Source organism: Salvelinus alpinus, chromosome 3, assembly GCF_045679555.1.
Source record: "Salvelinus alpinus chromosome 3, SLU_Salpinus.1, whole genome shotgun sequence".
Taxonomy (NCBI): Eukaryota; Metazoa; Chordata; class Actinopteri; order Salmoniformes; family Salmonidae; genus Salvelinus; species Salvelinus alpinus.
In genome coordinates, this window is record NC_092088.1 from 80167473 (window position 1) to 80182468 (window position 14996).

The 14996-nt window shown below is 45.0% G+C and overlaps 1 protein-coding gene across 3 annotated transcripts in view; it reads right to left on the reverse strand.

The window, feature by feature from the left end:
* LOC139571427 (pecanex-like protein 2) overlaps window positions 1-14996 on the reverse strand; it is a 35183-nt gene that overhangs the window by 18352 nt on the left and 1835 nt on the right. The window contains exons 2-20 of one of the 3 annotated variants that reach the window (XM_071394288.1): window positions 12421-12623; window positions 12154-12271; window positions 11176-11212; window positions 9648-10787; window positions 7958-8087; window positions 7683-7825; window positions 7421-7499; window positions 7162-7297; window positions 6146-6288; window positions 5896-6049; window positions 5284-5316; window positions 4984-5155; window positions 4742-4852; window positions 4531-4622; window positions 3969-4078; window positions 3764-3872; window positions 3532-3624; window positions 2557-2707; window positions 2015-2156 (exon numbers count right to left, since the gene is read on the reverse strand). In XM_071394288.1, the coding sequence (XP_071250389.1) occupies window positions 2015-2156; window positions 2557-2707; window positions 3532-3624; window positions 3764-3872; window positions 3969-4078; window positions 4531-4622; window positions 4742-4852; window positions 4984-5155; window positions 5284-5316; window positions 5896-6049; window positions 6146-6288; window positions 7162-7297; window positions 7421-7499; window positions 7683-7825; window positions 7958-8087; window positions 9648-10787; window positions 11176-11212; window positions 12154-12271; window positions 12421-12623 (3296 nt within the window). Of the gene's footprint in view, window positions 1-2014; window positions 2157-2556; window positions 2708-3531; window positions 3625-3763; window positions 3873-3968; window positions 4079-4530; window positions 4623-4741; window positions 4853-4983; window positions 5156-5283; window positions 5317-5895; window positions 6050-6145; window positions 6289-7161; window positions 7298-7420; window positions 7500-7682; window positions 7844-7957; window positions 8088-9647; window positions 10788-11175; window positions 11213-12153; window positions 12272-12420; window positions 12624-14996 lie in introns of all 3 variants that reach the window. The other 2 variants (XM_071394287.1, XM_071394289.1) reach the window with 2 other exon arrangements.

Here is a 14996-nt window from a genome sequence, read left to right on the forward strand (position 1 = left end):
AACTGTGTACGCCACCAATAAACCCTCTGTAACATCTGCGAAACGGTGTATGTGACCAATAAACCCTCTGTAACATCTGCTAAACTGTGTAAGTGACCAATAAACCCTCTGTAACATCTGCCAAACTGTGTACGTGACCAATAAACCCACGGTAACATCTGCCAAACTGTGTACGTGACTAATAAACCCGCTGTAACATCTGCCAAACTGTGTACGTGACCAATAAACCCTCTGTAACATCTGCCAAACTGTGTATGTCACCAATAAACCCTCTGTAACATCTGCCAAACTGTGTATGCAACCAATAAACCCACTGTAACATCTGCCAAACTGTGTATGGGACCAATAAACCCTCTGTAACATCTGCCAAACGGTGTATAAAACCAATAAACCCTCTGTAACATCTGAACAAACTTTCTACATGACCAATAAACCCTCTGTAACATCTGCCAAACTGTGTATGTCACCAATAAACCCTCTGTAACATCTTCCAAACTGTGTACGTGACCAATAAACCCTCTGTAACATCTGCCAAACCGTGTATGCAAACAATAAACCCTCTGTAACATCTGCCAAACTGTGTACGTGACCAATAAACCCTCTGTAACATCTGCCAAACTGTGTATGTGACCAATAAACCCTCTGTAACATCTGCCAAACTGTGTATGTGACCAATAAACCCATCTGTAACATCTGCCAAACTGTGTACGTGACCAATAAACCCTCTAACATCTGCCAAACTGTGTATGCAACCAATAAACCCACTGTAACATCTGCCAAACTGTGTATGTCACCAATAAACTCACTGTAACATCTGCCAAACTGTGTATGTCACCAATAAACCCACTGTAACATCTGCCAAACTGTGTATGTCACCAATAAACTCACTGTAACATCTGCCAAACTGTGTGTGTGACCAATAAACCCACTGTAACATCTGCCAAACTGTGTATGCAACCAATAAACCCTCTGTAATATCTGCCAAACGGTGTATGCAACCAATAAACCCTCTGTAACATCTGCCAAACTGTGTATGCAACCAATAAACCCTCTGTAACATCTGCCAAACTGTGTATGCAACCAATAAACCCTCTGTAACATCTGCCAAACTGTGTATGTCACCAATAAACCCACTGTAACATCTGCCAAACTGTGTATGCAACCAATAAACCCACTGTAACATCTGCCAAACTGTGTATGTCACCAATAAACCCACTGTAACATCTGCCAAACTGTGTATGCAACCAATAAACCCACTGTAACATCTGCCAAACTGTGTATGCAACCAATAAACCCACTGTAACATCTGCCAAACGGTGTGTGTGACCAATAAACCCACTGTAACATCTGCCAAACTGTGTATGCAACCAATAAACCCTCTGTAATATCTGCCAAACGGTGTATGCAACCAATAAACCCTCTGTAACATCTGCCAAACTGTGTATGCAACCAATAAACCCTCTGTAACATCTGCCAAACTGTGTATGCAACCAATAAACCCTCTGTAACATCTGCCAAACTGTGTATGCAACCAATAAACCCTCTGTAACATCTGTAACATGTGTTGAATTTGACCCAGGTCTGGGCCTTGGTGTCAGGCAAAGGAGGGAGTATGTGTTGAATTTGACCCAGGTCTGGGCCTTGGTGTCAGGCAAAGGAGGGAGTATGTGTTGAATTTGACCCAGGTCTGGGCCTTGGTGTCAGGCAAAGGAGGGAGTATGTGTTGAATTTGACCCAGGTCTGGGCCTTGGTGTCAGGCAAAGGAGGGAGTATGTGTTGAATTTGACCCAGGTCTGGGCCTTGGTGTCAGGCAAAGGAGGGAGTATGTGTTGAATTTGACCCAGGTCTGGGCCTTGGTGTCAGGCAAAGGAGGGAGTATGTGTTGAATTTGACCCAGGTCTGGGCCTTAGTGTCAGGCAAAGGAGGGAGTATGTGTTGAATTTGACCCAGGTCTGGGTCTTGGTGTCAGGGACAGGGACAGGAGGCAGTATGTGTATAGGAGAAAGGAACTCACTGGATGCCTAGCTTCTTGCGGTGACTGAGTGAGAAGGCATCATTGGTGAGCGCACTCAGAATGATGGCTGGGTAAACAACGTATTTCTCAAAACACAGCAGGCCAACGTACAGACGCTCAAACCACATCAACTGAGCATTGTCTGGAAAATGAAATCAACTTTAATCACGAAACGCTGTTCATTATATTTGCAGCATTTGACACATATTTATAGTCCTTCTTGGCATGTGAATATGGATCAATGACTACACTGCATGCCTTGGTTTTGGATTTCAAGAGTGGGAATGAAAACTGATATAAATGGGAAATAACCTAAAAGCAACCTCAGAAAAAGATGAAGGCACAGAGAGGAGGTGCCCCAAATAACTGGGCCCACATATGTGTATAGAACTATAGGCTATTAAATGTAGTCTTTCATCAAATGTTCTATAAAATATGCTAGAGAGACATATATGCTAGAGAGACACAAAAGGCCTACTGTAGGAAAGACCACATTGTGCCAGAAAACATTTCAAACATCCAATAAATAAGCTAGGACTGACCTCTGGGCTCATACTGGGAGTACTCATTGCTCTTTAGTACTGGGTGAGAGATCCAGAGCCAAGGGTGGTGCTTCCGTAACTGAGGTATGAGATAGTGGGTGACAAAGCCCACAGTCCCTGCCAGAGCATACAGTACTATGGTCACAAAGGGCTGTGGAGAGAAAGGGAGAGAGGGGGAGAGAGGGAGAGAAGGAGAAAGAGGTGGTGAGAGAGAGGGGGAATGAGAGAGCGGGGGAGAGAGAGGGAGGGAGAGAGGCGGAGAGAGAGAGAAAGAGAGAGAGAGAGAGAAAGTGGGCGAGAAAGAGAGAGAGGAAGCGAAAGGGAGCGAGGGAGAGACAGAGAAAGAGAGAGGGGGGGAAAGAGGGAGAGAGAGAGGCGGAGAGGGAGGGGAGAGGGAGAGAAAGGGGGAGAGTGAGAGAGGTGGAGAGAGAGAGAGAGAGAAGGGGGAGAGAAGGGGGAGAGGGAGAAACAAAAATGGGGAGAGCAAGGGAGAGAGGGGGAGAGAGGGAGAGAAAGAGAGAGAGGAAGCGAGAGGGAAAGAGAGGGAGAGATAGAGAGGGGGAGACAGGGAGAGAAGAAGAGAGAGGGAGCGAGAGGGAGGGAGAGAGAGATAGAGAGGGAGAGCGAGAGAGAGAGAGGAGATAGAGGGGGGGAAAGGGGGAGAGAGAGAGGCGGAGAGAGAGAGAGCGAGAGAGAGAGAGAGAGAGAGAGAGAGAGAGAGAGAGGGGAGAGAAAGGGGGGAGAGAGAGAGGCAGAGAGACAGAGAGACAGAGAGCGAAGGGGGAGAGAAAGAGGAGAGAGAGAGAAAGGGGGAGAGAGGGAGCGCCAGGGTGGTTGACTGAATACCAAACCGATGCAAAAACATTTTATTTACGACACGAAAGTAATTATTTCCTGATGAAACAACATTGTTTTATGACGCAAGACATTCATGACACATAGTTTAGGGATGGTGTTTGGCGGTAGGAAATCCACCTTTAGGGACAGGAAGACAGTGCTTGAAGTAATAGCAAAGGTTAAAATGTAGGCAATGGAGCAGACCACAAGATCCGAAAGAAGAATCTCCTTCTGCAAAAGCAAAATCAAATTATCCAATATCACAACGGAATGTAATAGTGTGTTAAAGTCAAACTAAAACGGGGGACAGCGTTTGAGTGGAACAAATACATTTAGAAGTATAGGAGACAATGCAAGTCTCTTGACTTACCACTGAATTCATGAGCTTCTCAGGAAGAGGGTCCCTGATGTCTTCTGAGTCTTCCCCCTCTTCCTCACTGTCCACAAGAGTGGGCATCAGTTTGGATTTGATTATTGACCTGTCGTGGTCAACAAAGGAGAATGTCTTTGCACTACCACCTCTCATAAAGTCAGCATGTTAGCAGGCATTACATTAGGAGGATTAGGCAGCTTACATCAGTACAGTCGGGTCACTGTTCTGCCCACTCAGATGGTAGGAGAGAATCACCAGCAAGCCACAGAACCCAGAGAACAAGGCTGGGATGTGCTGTTCATCCCAGGGCTCCTTCAGAATAGAATAGAATCAAATAGAAATATTGATAATGGCACCTAGGCAGAACATCTATTTAAAAATGTTGACTGCCAACCATCCTCTATAAAAACAGAGAACTGCTAATGGTTGCCTCATTCAGGCCTAATATTTGTAAGGATGAATATGGACACGTTGCTTTCCTGCAGGCATAGTGGCATACCTTTTCCCATCAGAGAGCCTTCTTAAGGCTATTTACAATGTTTGACTTCAACCCGTTTTACCAGCAGTTTGGAATACTAAATCATCGCCCAAACAGAACAGTGCTTTCACTAGCCTGGAGGAAGAGAGAGCTGCTACCCAAAAAGCTATTTGATTTCTCATGCTTGACTTAGCTGCCTCTGCAGCAAGAAACTGTTCTGTCGCAGTGCAAAGCATATCCTCCACGTAATCATATACACACGTCTCAACAATGAATTCAATCCTACCTTCAAAGCTCCAAAACAGAACCCGTACAGCAAAGATAACGCCGTCAGACTACGGAATATGCTGTACACTGCTGAGTGGAGTCCAGTTGCAGCTGACACAGGAAGTGGATACACAGGCATCAGGTTGAGGCGTAAGACTTTGGTGGTACAGTATGCATTAGTTGATGATATTATGAAGCTCAACGTTAACAGAGAAGAGAGTGCTACTCACCTGTTCCACCAAAGAAATGAATGTCTATTTGTTCTAGCAGGTAAATCATAAAGGTGTTGATTTGTGGGAACAGGCCAAGGAGAAATGTGATAGGAAAGCAGAAGGTGAGGCCTGTGAAACATGAAACAGACAGGACTTTACAACTAAGATTGTATAATGAAAAAATAAAACACCTCATCTAAAATAATTTCCTTGAGATGACTGGAAATGGTCATAGAAATGATTTACTGTATGTGACTTACCCACTAAAATGTCTCTCAGGAATTTGAGAGCATCTGCTAATACTATGGGAATGCCATATACAGTGGACACAGGCAGGTCCTTCCTTCTTAACATCTGTTCCAGAATCCAAATAAGGCCACAGAAAATACAGAAATAAGCTGCCCGGCTGTAGGCAACAATCTGATTGTGTCCCTGGAAACATCAAGAGGGGACAGAAATGAAACAGAGAAACCTCGAACCGTCTACTTGGAAAAAATGTAACAACCAGAGAAAATGTATCTTCACACTTTTAGAATATAGTATGTTCCACTTAGACTCACATGTGTTGGCGAGGCTGCATCAGGTTGCACACTCTGTAATACAAACAATTTGTTCCAAGCGTTATTAATGTGACTGACTGATACAGTCAATGACTGACAGAGAAATGTTTCCATCAGTAATGTGTCAGATAAGAAGTAGTTAGCTAAAGTGAAATGGGTGGGACAGTGAAATGGGTGGGGCAGTGAAATGGGTGGGGCAGTGAAATGGGTGGGGCAGTGGAATGGGTGGGGCAGTGAAATGGGCGGGGCATTGAAATGGGCGGGGCAGTGAAATGGGCGGGGCATTGCAATGGACGGGGCATTGAAATGGGCGGGGCAGTGAAATGGGCGGGGCAGTGAAATGGGTGGGGCAGTGAAATGGGCGGGGCAGTGAAATGGGTGGGACAGTGAAATGGGTAGGGCAGTGAAATGGGCGGGGCATTGAAATGGGCGGGGCAGTGAAATGGGTGGGGCAGTGAAATGGGTGGGGCAGTGAAAGTATGTGGTGGGGCAGTGACAATGGCATGGTCTTATCACACCCTATCAACGATCTGAATTCTGTCAACACAGATAAGCAATGATTACGGTTGATTAGGCCTTATCCCTTCTTACAAAAATAGATACCTTCCTTACCTTTAACAATGAGTACTGGCAGCTAGCGATGACCACGCAGAACTGGAAAACCCAGATGTCTTTGAAGCAGCCGTGGTTGAGCAGGATAAACCCCAGGAAGGCCACCAGGAAGGCCAGGAACACAGCCACTATGTTCTCCACCACATCCTGGTTCCTAAGGGCAAAAATCTAAGTAAAGTCTCCATCAACCAGTTGATCAATCGCTGAGAGACGGAAAAGGAAAGACAGAATAGGAGCCTTTTCTCTTTACCTGTCCAATAGCGCCAACAAGGTCAGCCGGTCATACAAGAAGTTCACCCACTTCCCAGGAAAAAGCTTAAGCTTATAGTACAGCTTAGGAGAGGGCTTTCCATGTGTGGAGGTCTCTGACGACTCACCGATCGAGTCCTCCTCCTGTCAGAGGTGCAATTCAGGTTGCAGTGTAAAAGCGATCTCAATAACACTTTAATTTAATCTTTAGTCATACGGGTTACATAACATTGACATAATAGATGAAACTGTCATGACTGTTTGTTTCAGCTTTTGACAACTGACTACACACTGTCAAGGCACAGATAATGTTTAGATCAGTTCTCATACAGCTATAACATTTCAGTAATAATCATCAGTGCATTTCACCCAGTGTATTTCCTGTCCATCAATCATCTTTCAGCCATGTGCAGCTGGCATTATATCCCTTAACGGCCATCCGATAACTCAAACCTGGTGTGTGTGTGTATGTTTGCGCGTGTGCATGTTCTGTGAACCATATACTGTGAATTAGCTGCTGAGAGGGACAGTGAGCTATATGATGTCTGAGCCAGGCTGACAGATACTGTTCTGCTCACAGAGTCACTATAGTGTAGGATCCCCCAACTGGTGGCTGGCGGGTTTGAAGCAAGGTTTGAAATTATTATGTTTTAGTAAAATATCATATCTGTTTGGGCTTCTTGCGGTCAATTTGCAGTCTACAAATTATTTGTAATTATGTTCTGGCCTGCTGACCATCTGCTCAAGAAACAATCAGCCCGTGGCTGAATCCCTGCTATAGTGTGATGAATGGCCAGCACTCTGATTTGCAGTGCTGAGTCAGACCACTGCTTGGCCTTGGCTGTCTGCGCCCACTGTCTGGGACGAATAGTGGTTTATGGGTGGAGTGGGGAGGAGAGGGGAGGGGGGGTGAAGGGGTGAAGGATGGGTAACATCACTTGAAAGATTTTGTGAGGGGGAAGGGGAGGAGGAATGAGTGGAGGGGAAGACGGGAGGGGGAGAAAGGGGTGTGGTCACCTGAAAGATTTCGGAGTGCGTTCTCCGAGGCCGGAGCCTGTGTGCAGGGATGATGCGGCGCTGGAAGGGGCAGTCTGTGTGTGGGCCCGCCAGCTCGTCCTGGTACTCCGAGTTGGAGGAAGTGGACAGGAGATCACTGGGTACACGACAAGGACGACATGTAAAGACACATGAAGTTTTAAAATACTAAAATGTCAAATATGGATAGAACACAACAAGAACTTTATACAAATATTACATATCAAATAAAAATTTGCACCACATGTTGCCTGTGATAAGTTCAGCTCCCAGGGGTAGGTTTAGCGCTCTCTCAGCATACAGCTTACGAGGTCTGTCTCCTTGAATAGAGAACAGACAGAACTTCAAGTTTTAAACACCTACCTGATGTGACATAAGTCACATATGTTATACAATAGCTTGGCAATATTAGCACAGACAATTCACTAATACATTATCCAGGGTTTGTAACGAGTTTGCAGTCTTCAGTGAATTTACGTCACACCACAACATTTTGCACTTACTGTGGACTGTATGGAAAGTATAGGCTTCCTCCTTGTTAGTGGCCTCTGGTCTGCATATGACCTGGAGCATGGAGCTCTCTGTCTGAGATGTTTGGGAAGGCAGGGAGTTGTAGTCTGGCTCTTTATCCTGGTCTGTCTGGGGACTGAGAGTAGAGGACAAACTGTACAACGATCAAAACATTTATTCATTTAGAATAAAGATCAGATTAAAGAACAAAAGAAAGTCAATTGTGATGATGGCCTTTTATATCAAAGAGACATTTGAAAAGTTTTACCTGTCTGGAGACACAATGGGGATCCGTGTTTCAGGGATGGTGTGGAGGGTTTCTGTTGTGGCCAGAGTATTGGGAGGGATTGGACGCTCCTGCTGGCTCTCTGTCTCTGTGTCAGCGTCAGTGACGTCCTCTGAAAAAACAACTTCCCTTTTCAATTTTACCAGTAAAGAATGATTAAAACACAGAGACAATAGCTTCTCTCCTAAAATGTTAGTTACATTTTAGCAGACACTCTTATCCAGAGCCACTTACAGAAAATCAGAAATACCTTATTTACATAAGTATTCAGACCCTTTGCTATGAGACTCGAATTTGGGCTCAGGTGCATCCTGTTTCCATTGATCATCCTTGAGATGTTTCTACAACTTGATTGGAGTATACCTGTGGCAAATTTGATTAATTGGACATGATTTGGAAAGGCCACACCTGTCTATATAAGGTCCCACAGTTGACAGTGCATGTCAGAGGAAAAACCAAGCCATGAGGTCGAAGGAATTGTCCGTAGAGCTCCAAGACAGGATTGTGTCGAGGCACAGATCTGGGGAGGGATACTAAAAAATGTCTGCAGCATTGAAGGTCCCCAAGAACACAGTAGCCTCCATAATTCTGAAATGAAATAAGTTTGGAACTACCAAGACTCTTCCTAGAGCTGGTTGCCCGCCAAACTGAGCAATCGGGGGATAAGGGCCTTGGTCAGGGAGTTACCAAGAACCCGATGGTCACTCTGACAGAGCTCCAGAGTTCCTCTGTGGAGATGGGAGAACCTTCCAGAAGGACAACCATCTCTGCATCACTCCACCATGCAGGCTTTTATGGTAGAGTGGACAGATGGAAGCCACTCCTCAGTTTGGCATCGCTCATCACCTGACCAATACCATCCCTACGGTGAAGCATGGTGATGGCAGCATCATGCTGTGGGGATGTTTTTTAGGGGCAGGGACTGGTAGATTAGTCAGGATCAAGGGAAAGATTAACGGAGCAAAGTACAGAGAGATCCTTGATGAAAACCTGCTCCAGTGCGCTCAGGACCTCAGACTGGGGCGAAGGTTCACCTTCCAACAGGAGAAAGACCTTAATCACAGCCAAGACAAAGCAGGAGTGGCTTCCGGACAAGTCTCTGAATGTCCTTGAGTTGCTCAGCCACAGTCCGGACTTGAACCCGATCGAACATCTCTGGAGAGACCTGAAAATAGCTGTGGAGTGACACTCCCCATCGAACCTGACAGAGCTTGAGAGGATCTGCAGAGAATAATAGGAGAAACTCCCCAAATACAGGTGTGCCAAGCTTGTAGCGTCATACCCAAGAAGACTTGAGGCTATAATCGGTGACAAAGGTGCTACAACAAAGTACTGAGTAAAGGGTCTGTGTGAACCAGGCTTGTGGAGGTCTACAATATTTGTTCTGAGGTCTTGGCTGATTTCTGTATTTAAAAAAAAATTATATATATTTTTTTGAATACATTTGCAAAAATGTCTAAAAACGTGTTTTTGCTTTGTCATAATGGGGTATAGTGTGTAGATTGATGAGGGTAAAAAAATTATGTAATCAATTTTAGAATAAGCCTGTAACCTAACAAAATGTGGAAAAAGTCAAGGGGTCTGAATACTTCCGAATGCGCTGTATATGAAGAACCCTCCGTGAAGATACATTTCAGGAAAGACAGGAAACCATGCATATGGCTTAACTCACCTTCCTTCACGGCTCTGTCCCCCTCCTCTGTCGCCTCCTCTGGTGGGTTTCCACTGGCTCCCCTGGTGCTGTTAATGGACTCCAGCAGCGACACAAACTCCACAAAGTTGGATTCGTTGGGGATCTGGCCCTCCTTGGCCTCCAGGTCTGACTTAGACGAGGTCATGGTAGTCTGTCTGTTCTGTGATCTGTCCGCAATGAGGACTGCATCCTTCCCACTATCCATGCTCAGGCCTCGCACGTGTGTCCTGCCCCCCGGGCCGTACTTCCTGAACGTAGACGGGATTCGCAGGAAGCCATCTGCATCCACATTGAGGTCTGGAGGGTCGTTCTCATCAGGGTGGGAGTGGACGTCGATGCCAGAGGAGCTGTTGTCGGCTGTGGTCAACAGGGGGGTGGGGCGTTCCAGGTCTGCCTTGTTGTATTCTAAGTCCCGGCAGTCCAGAGCGGCAGAGTCAGAGCTCATCAACTCTTTGGTGATCTGGCCGTCTGGGCTTGGAGTCTGCAGCTGAGCAGGGTCAACCTCAGATAACGGTTCCCCTTCATTCTCTGCACCGCTCTGTTCATCATCCTCAGGCGAGTCAAAGGTGATAACAGGAATTTTGATGAGGCAGTCGCCAGCAGCCCCTCCATGGTGGCCGATGACCATCTGTGCCTGGGCAGACTCCAGGATGCTCTGTTTGACCAACTCCTCCAGCTCCGCAGCCGTCTGGGCATCACAGATCATTGTGATGATGATCTTGACTGTGTCGTTCTCGTCCAGGCGGTCTGATGGCCCAGAGTTGTCAACCAAGACAACAGCTATCTCGTCCGAGCAGTATGTCTCCTCTGGCTGGTCATTCTGAGGAGGAGGTGGGAGGGGGTCATCATGCTCCCGAATGACCTCTAGAGAGTTGTTGTTGGGGTCCTTTTGAGGCTGTTTCTCCAGCTCCTTCTGCTCTCTTCTTTCTTCATCAGTCCTCTTGGAGGAGAGCAATCCCTCATCAGCAATCTCCCTATGAGCCACATGCTTCTGCTCCCCCAGCAGAAGAGGGGTGGCCTGGTCAGGGTTGGGGCTAGACAGGTCCTCTGGGGAGAGCTCCTCCTCATGCTGCAGGCTCTCTGTTGGTTGTTTCTCCTCAGGGATACTGTCACTCTGGGCTGCAACAGATACACTATGTTACAAAGAGCATATTGACAGGAATTTAGACTCATAAATACAAAAAAATGACATATCAGTCGTTACAATTTCTCTTAACTAACAATAAAGGATATTGATCTTCTCAGCAACACTTTGCAAAACCAACATGATGAGACAACATTTACTGGAAGCTGATGGCATGCTTATCTGAGCATATTTGAATTTGAATAATGTGTGCATAAAGAGTGCATAAAGAGCATAAAGAGTGCTAATCAATGTATCACTACATCCATACAATGCATTCCAGGAAGATCATCTCATTCTCACAGTGAGATTTGAGAATAGAAAATACATTTCCTGCTATAGGGGGAATCAGACCAGTTTTAAAAACATATGAGCGCACAGTACCTTCAGTATTCTTTAAGTTTTCTGATTTTGGGCACTCCTGTAAGGGCAAGAGATATGGATGATTGTGGAAAGAAAAAGGGGGAAAATGGTGCTCATTAAACAAACAAAAAATGTCTATTCCATAATATATACTGAACACAAATATAAATACAACATGAAACAATTTCAATGATTTTACTGAGTTACAGTTCATATAACGAAATCAGTCAATTGAAGTACATTCATTAGGCCCTAATTTATGGATTTCACATGACTGGGCAGGGGTGCAGCCATGGGTGGGCCACCAACATGGGAGGGCCACTCACATGGGGGCCAGGCCCACCTACTAGGGAGCCAGGCCCAGCCAATCAGAATGAGTTTTTCCCCACGAAAGAGCTTTATTGCGGACAGAAATAATTCTCAGTTTCATCAGCTGCCCAGGTGACTGGTCTCAGATGATTCCGCTGGTGAAGAAGCCGGATGTGGAGGTCCTGGGCTGGTCTGCAGTTGTGGTCTGCAGTTGTGATGCTGGTTGGACGTACTGCCAAATTCTGAATGAACATTCAATTCTCTGAAAACAGCTCTGGTTTACATTCTGGCAGTCAGCATGCCAATTGCACGCTCCTTCAAAACTTGAGACATCTGTGGCATTGTGTTGTGTGACAAAACTGCACATTTTAGAGTGGCCATTTTATTGTCCCCAGCACAAGGTGCACCTGTGTAATGGTCATGCTGTTTAATCAGCTTCTTGATATGCCACAGCCATCAGGTGGATGGATTATCATGGCAAAGGAGAAATGCTCACTAACAGGGATATAAACACAGGTTGACAGAAATGTGCTTTTTGTGTGAATGGAACATTTCTGGGACCTTTTATTTCAGCTCATGAAACATTTATTTCAGCTCATGGACTAACACTTTACATGTTGCATTTATATTTTAGTTCAGTATAACAAGTGGTAGAATGTAGCTCAAGAGTAGTTAAAATGGTACACTAACCACTCCAATCAACCCAGGGTCCGTCTCTGTCTGTTTTACTGTAACCTGGATGACTGGATTCGGCCTGTTTCTGGTCAACGTTGTCATGGCAACACTGTCAGGAACCGTGCTGCTTTTCCTATTTGGAAAGATGTAGAGAGTATGTGGTCATCTGTGGTAGTTCCTTTATCAAAGGATGACATGTTTTTCAAGACAAAAGCACTACTTCAAACTATATATACTTTGGAATATATTGGTTATACATTTTGTTTTTATAAACATGCTCACCTTAATTTAGCTGGAAGACATGAATCTGAGGTGTTGCTTTTATTCTCTGCACCTTGGATGACATCAGAGAGACTGCTTGGGGTCACAACGTCGCCTTCATCAAACATCACATGGAGGCGATAGTTGACCATCTTTATGGTGATGAAGAAAATGGTGACTGAGGTGCAGTATATACTAAGTGCCATGGAGGTGGGCGGAAGAGCCTGAGGAAAGAACACACCAACTCCCTCAATATCTCAAAACTCCGATCTTGACCAAAAAAGTATAATTATTCAAAAATACTTCTTATTCTTCTTCATCACATTGAGCAGAGTGCATCCCACCCTTTCCTCAATAATATGACAAGAAGTCTGAAACATAACCCTTCATCTTGGGTGTACTTAACACCAGAGGAGCTATTTGAGGCTGTAATGTAATGTACAGTTGAAGTCGGAAGTTCACATACACCTTAGCCAAATACATTTAAACTCAATTTTTCACAATTCCTGACATTTAATCCTAGTAAAAATGCTCTGTCTTAGGTCAGTTAGGATCACCACTTTATTTTAAGAATGTGAAATGTCAGAACAACAGTAGAGAATGATTTATTTCAGTTTTAATTTCTTTCAACACATTCCCAGTGGGTCAGAAGTTTACATACACTCAATCCGTTTTTGGTAGCATTGCCTTTAAATTGTTTAACTTGGGTCAAATGTTTCTGGTAGCCTTCGACAAGCTTCCCACAATAAGTTGGGTGAATTTTGGCCCATTCCTCCTGACAGAGCTGGTGGAACTGAGTCAGGTTTGTAGGCCTCCTTGCTCGCACACACTTTTTCAGTTCTGCCCACTAATTTTCTATAGGATTGAGGTCAGGGCTTTGTGATGGCCACTCCAATACCTTGACTTTGTTGTCCTTAAGCCATTTTGCCACAACTTTATGCTTGGGTTATGCTTGGGTTTTTTGTCCATTTGGAAGACCCATTTGCGACCAAGCTTTCACTTCCTGACTAATGTTTTGAGATGTTGCTTCAATATATCCACATAATTTTCCCGCCTCATGATGCCATCTATTTTGTGAAGTGCACTAGTGCCTCCTGCAGCAAAGAACCCCCACAGCATGATGCTGCCACCCCCGTGCTTCACGGTTGGGATGGTGTTCTTCGGCTTGCAAGCCTCCCCCTTTTTCCTCCAAACATAATGATGGTCATTATGGCCAAACAGTTCTATTTGTGTTTCCTCAGACCAGAGGACATTTCTCCAAAAAGTACAATCTTTGTCCCCATGTGCAGTTGCAAACCGTAGTCTGGCTTTTTTATGGCGGTTTTGGAGCAGTGGCTTCTTCCTTGCTGAGCGGCCTTTCAGGTTATGTCGATATTGGACTCATTTTACTGTGGATATAGATACTTTTGCACCTGTTTCCTCCAGCATCTTCACAAGGTCCTTTGCTGTTGTTCTGGGATTGATTTGCGCCTTCGCACCAAAGTACATTCATCTCTAGGAGACACAACGCGTCTCATTCCTGAGCGGTATGACAGCTGCATGGTCCCATGGTGTTTATACTTGCGTACTATTGTTTGTACAGATGAACGTGGTACCTTCAGGCATTTGGAAATTGCTCCCAAGGATGAACCAAACTTGTGGAGTTCTACAAAAAAAAAATTCTGAGGTCTTGGCTGATTTCTTCAGATTTTTTAATTTTTAACATTTTATTTCACCTTTACTTAACCAGGTAAGCTAGTTGAGAACAAGTTCTCATTTACAACTGTGGCCTGGCCAAGATAAAGCAAAGCAGTGCGACACAAACAACACAGAGTTACACATGGAATAAACAAGCTTACAGTCAATAACACAATAGAAAAAAAGAAAGTCTATATACAGTGTGTGCAAATGGCATGAGTAAGTAAGGCAATACATAGGCCATAGTAGCGAAGTAATTACAATTTAGCAAATTAACACTGGAGTGATAAATGCGCAGATGATGATGTGCAAGTAGAAATACTGGTGTGCAAATGAGCAGAATAGTAAATACAATATGGGGATGAGGTAGGTAGATAGGATTGGCTATTTACAGATGGGCTATGTACAGCTGCAGCGATCGGTTAGCTGCTCAGATAGCTGATGTTTAAAGTTAGTGAGGGAAATATACATCACCAGCTTCAGCGATTTTTGCAATTTGTTCAAGTCATTGGCAGCAGAGAACTGGAAGGATAGGCAGCCAAATCAGGCGTTGGCTTTGGGGATGACCAGTGAAATATACCTGCTGGAGCGCGTGCTACGGGTGGGTGTTGTTATCGTGACCAGTGAGCTGAGATAAGGCGGAGCTTTACCCAGCAAAGACTTATAGATGACCTGGAGCCAGTGGGTCTGGCGACGAATATGTAGCGAGGGCCAGCCGACGAGAGCATACAGGTCGCAGTGGTGGGTGGTGTATGGGGCTTTGATGACAAAACGGATGGCACTGTGATAGACTGCATCCAGTTTGCAGAGTACAGTGTTGGAGGCTATTTTGTAGATGACATCGCCAAAGATTTTCCCATGATGTCAAGTAAAGAGGCACTGAGTTTGAAGGTAGGCCTTGAAATACATCCACAGGTACA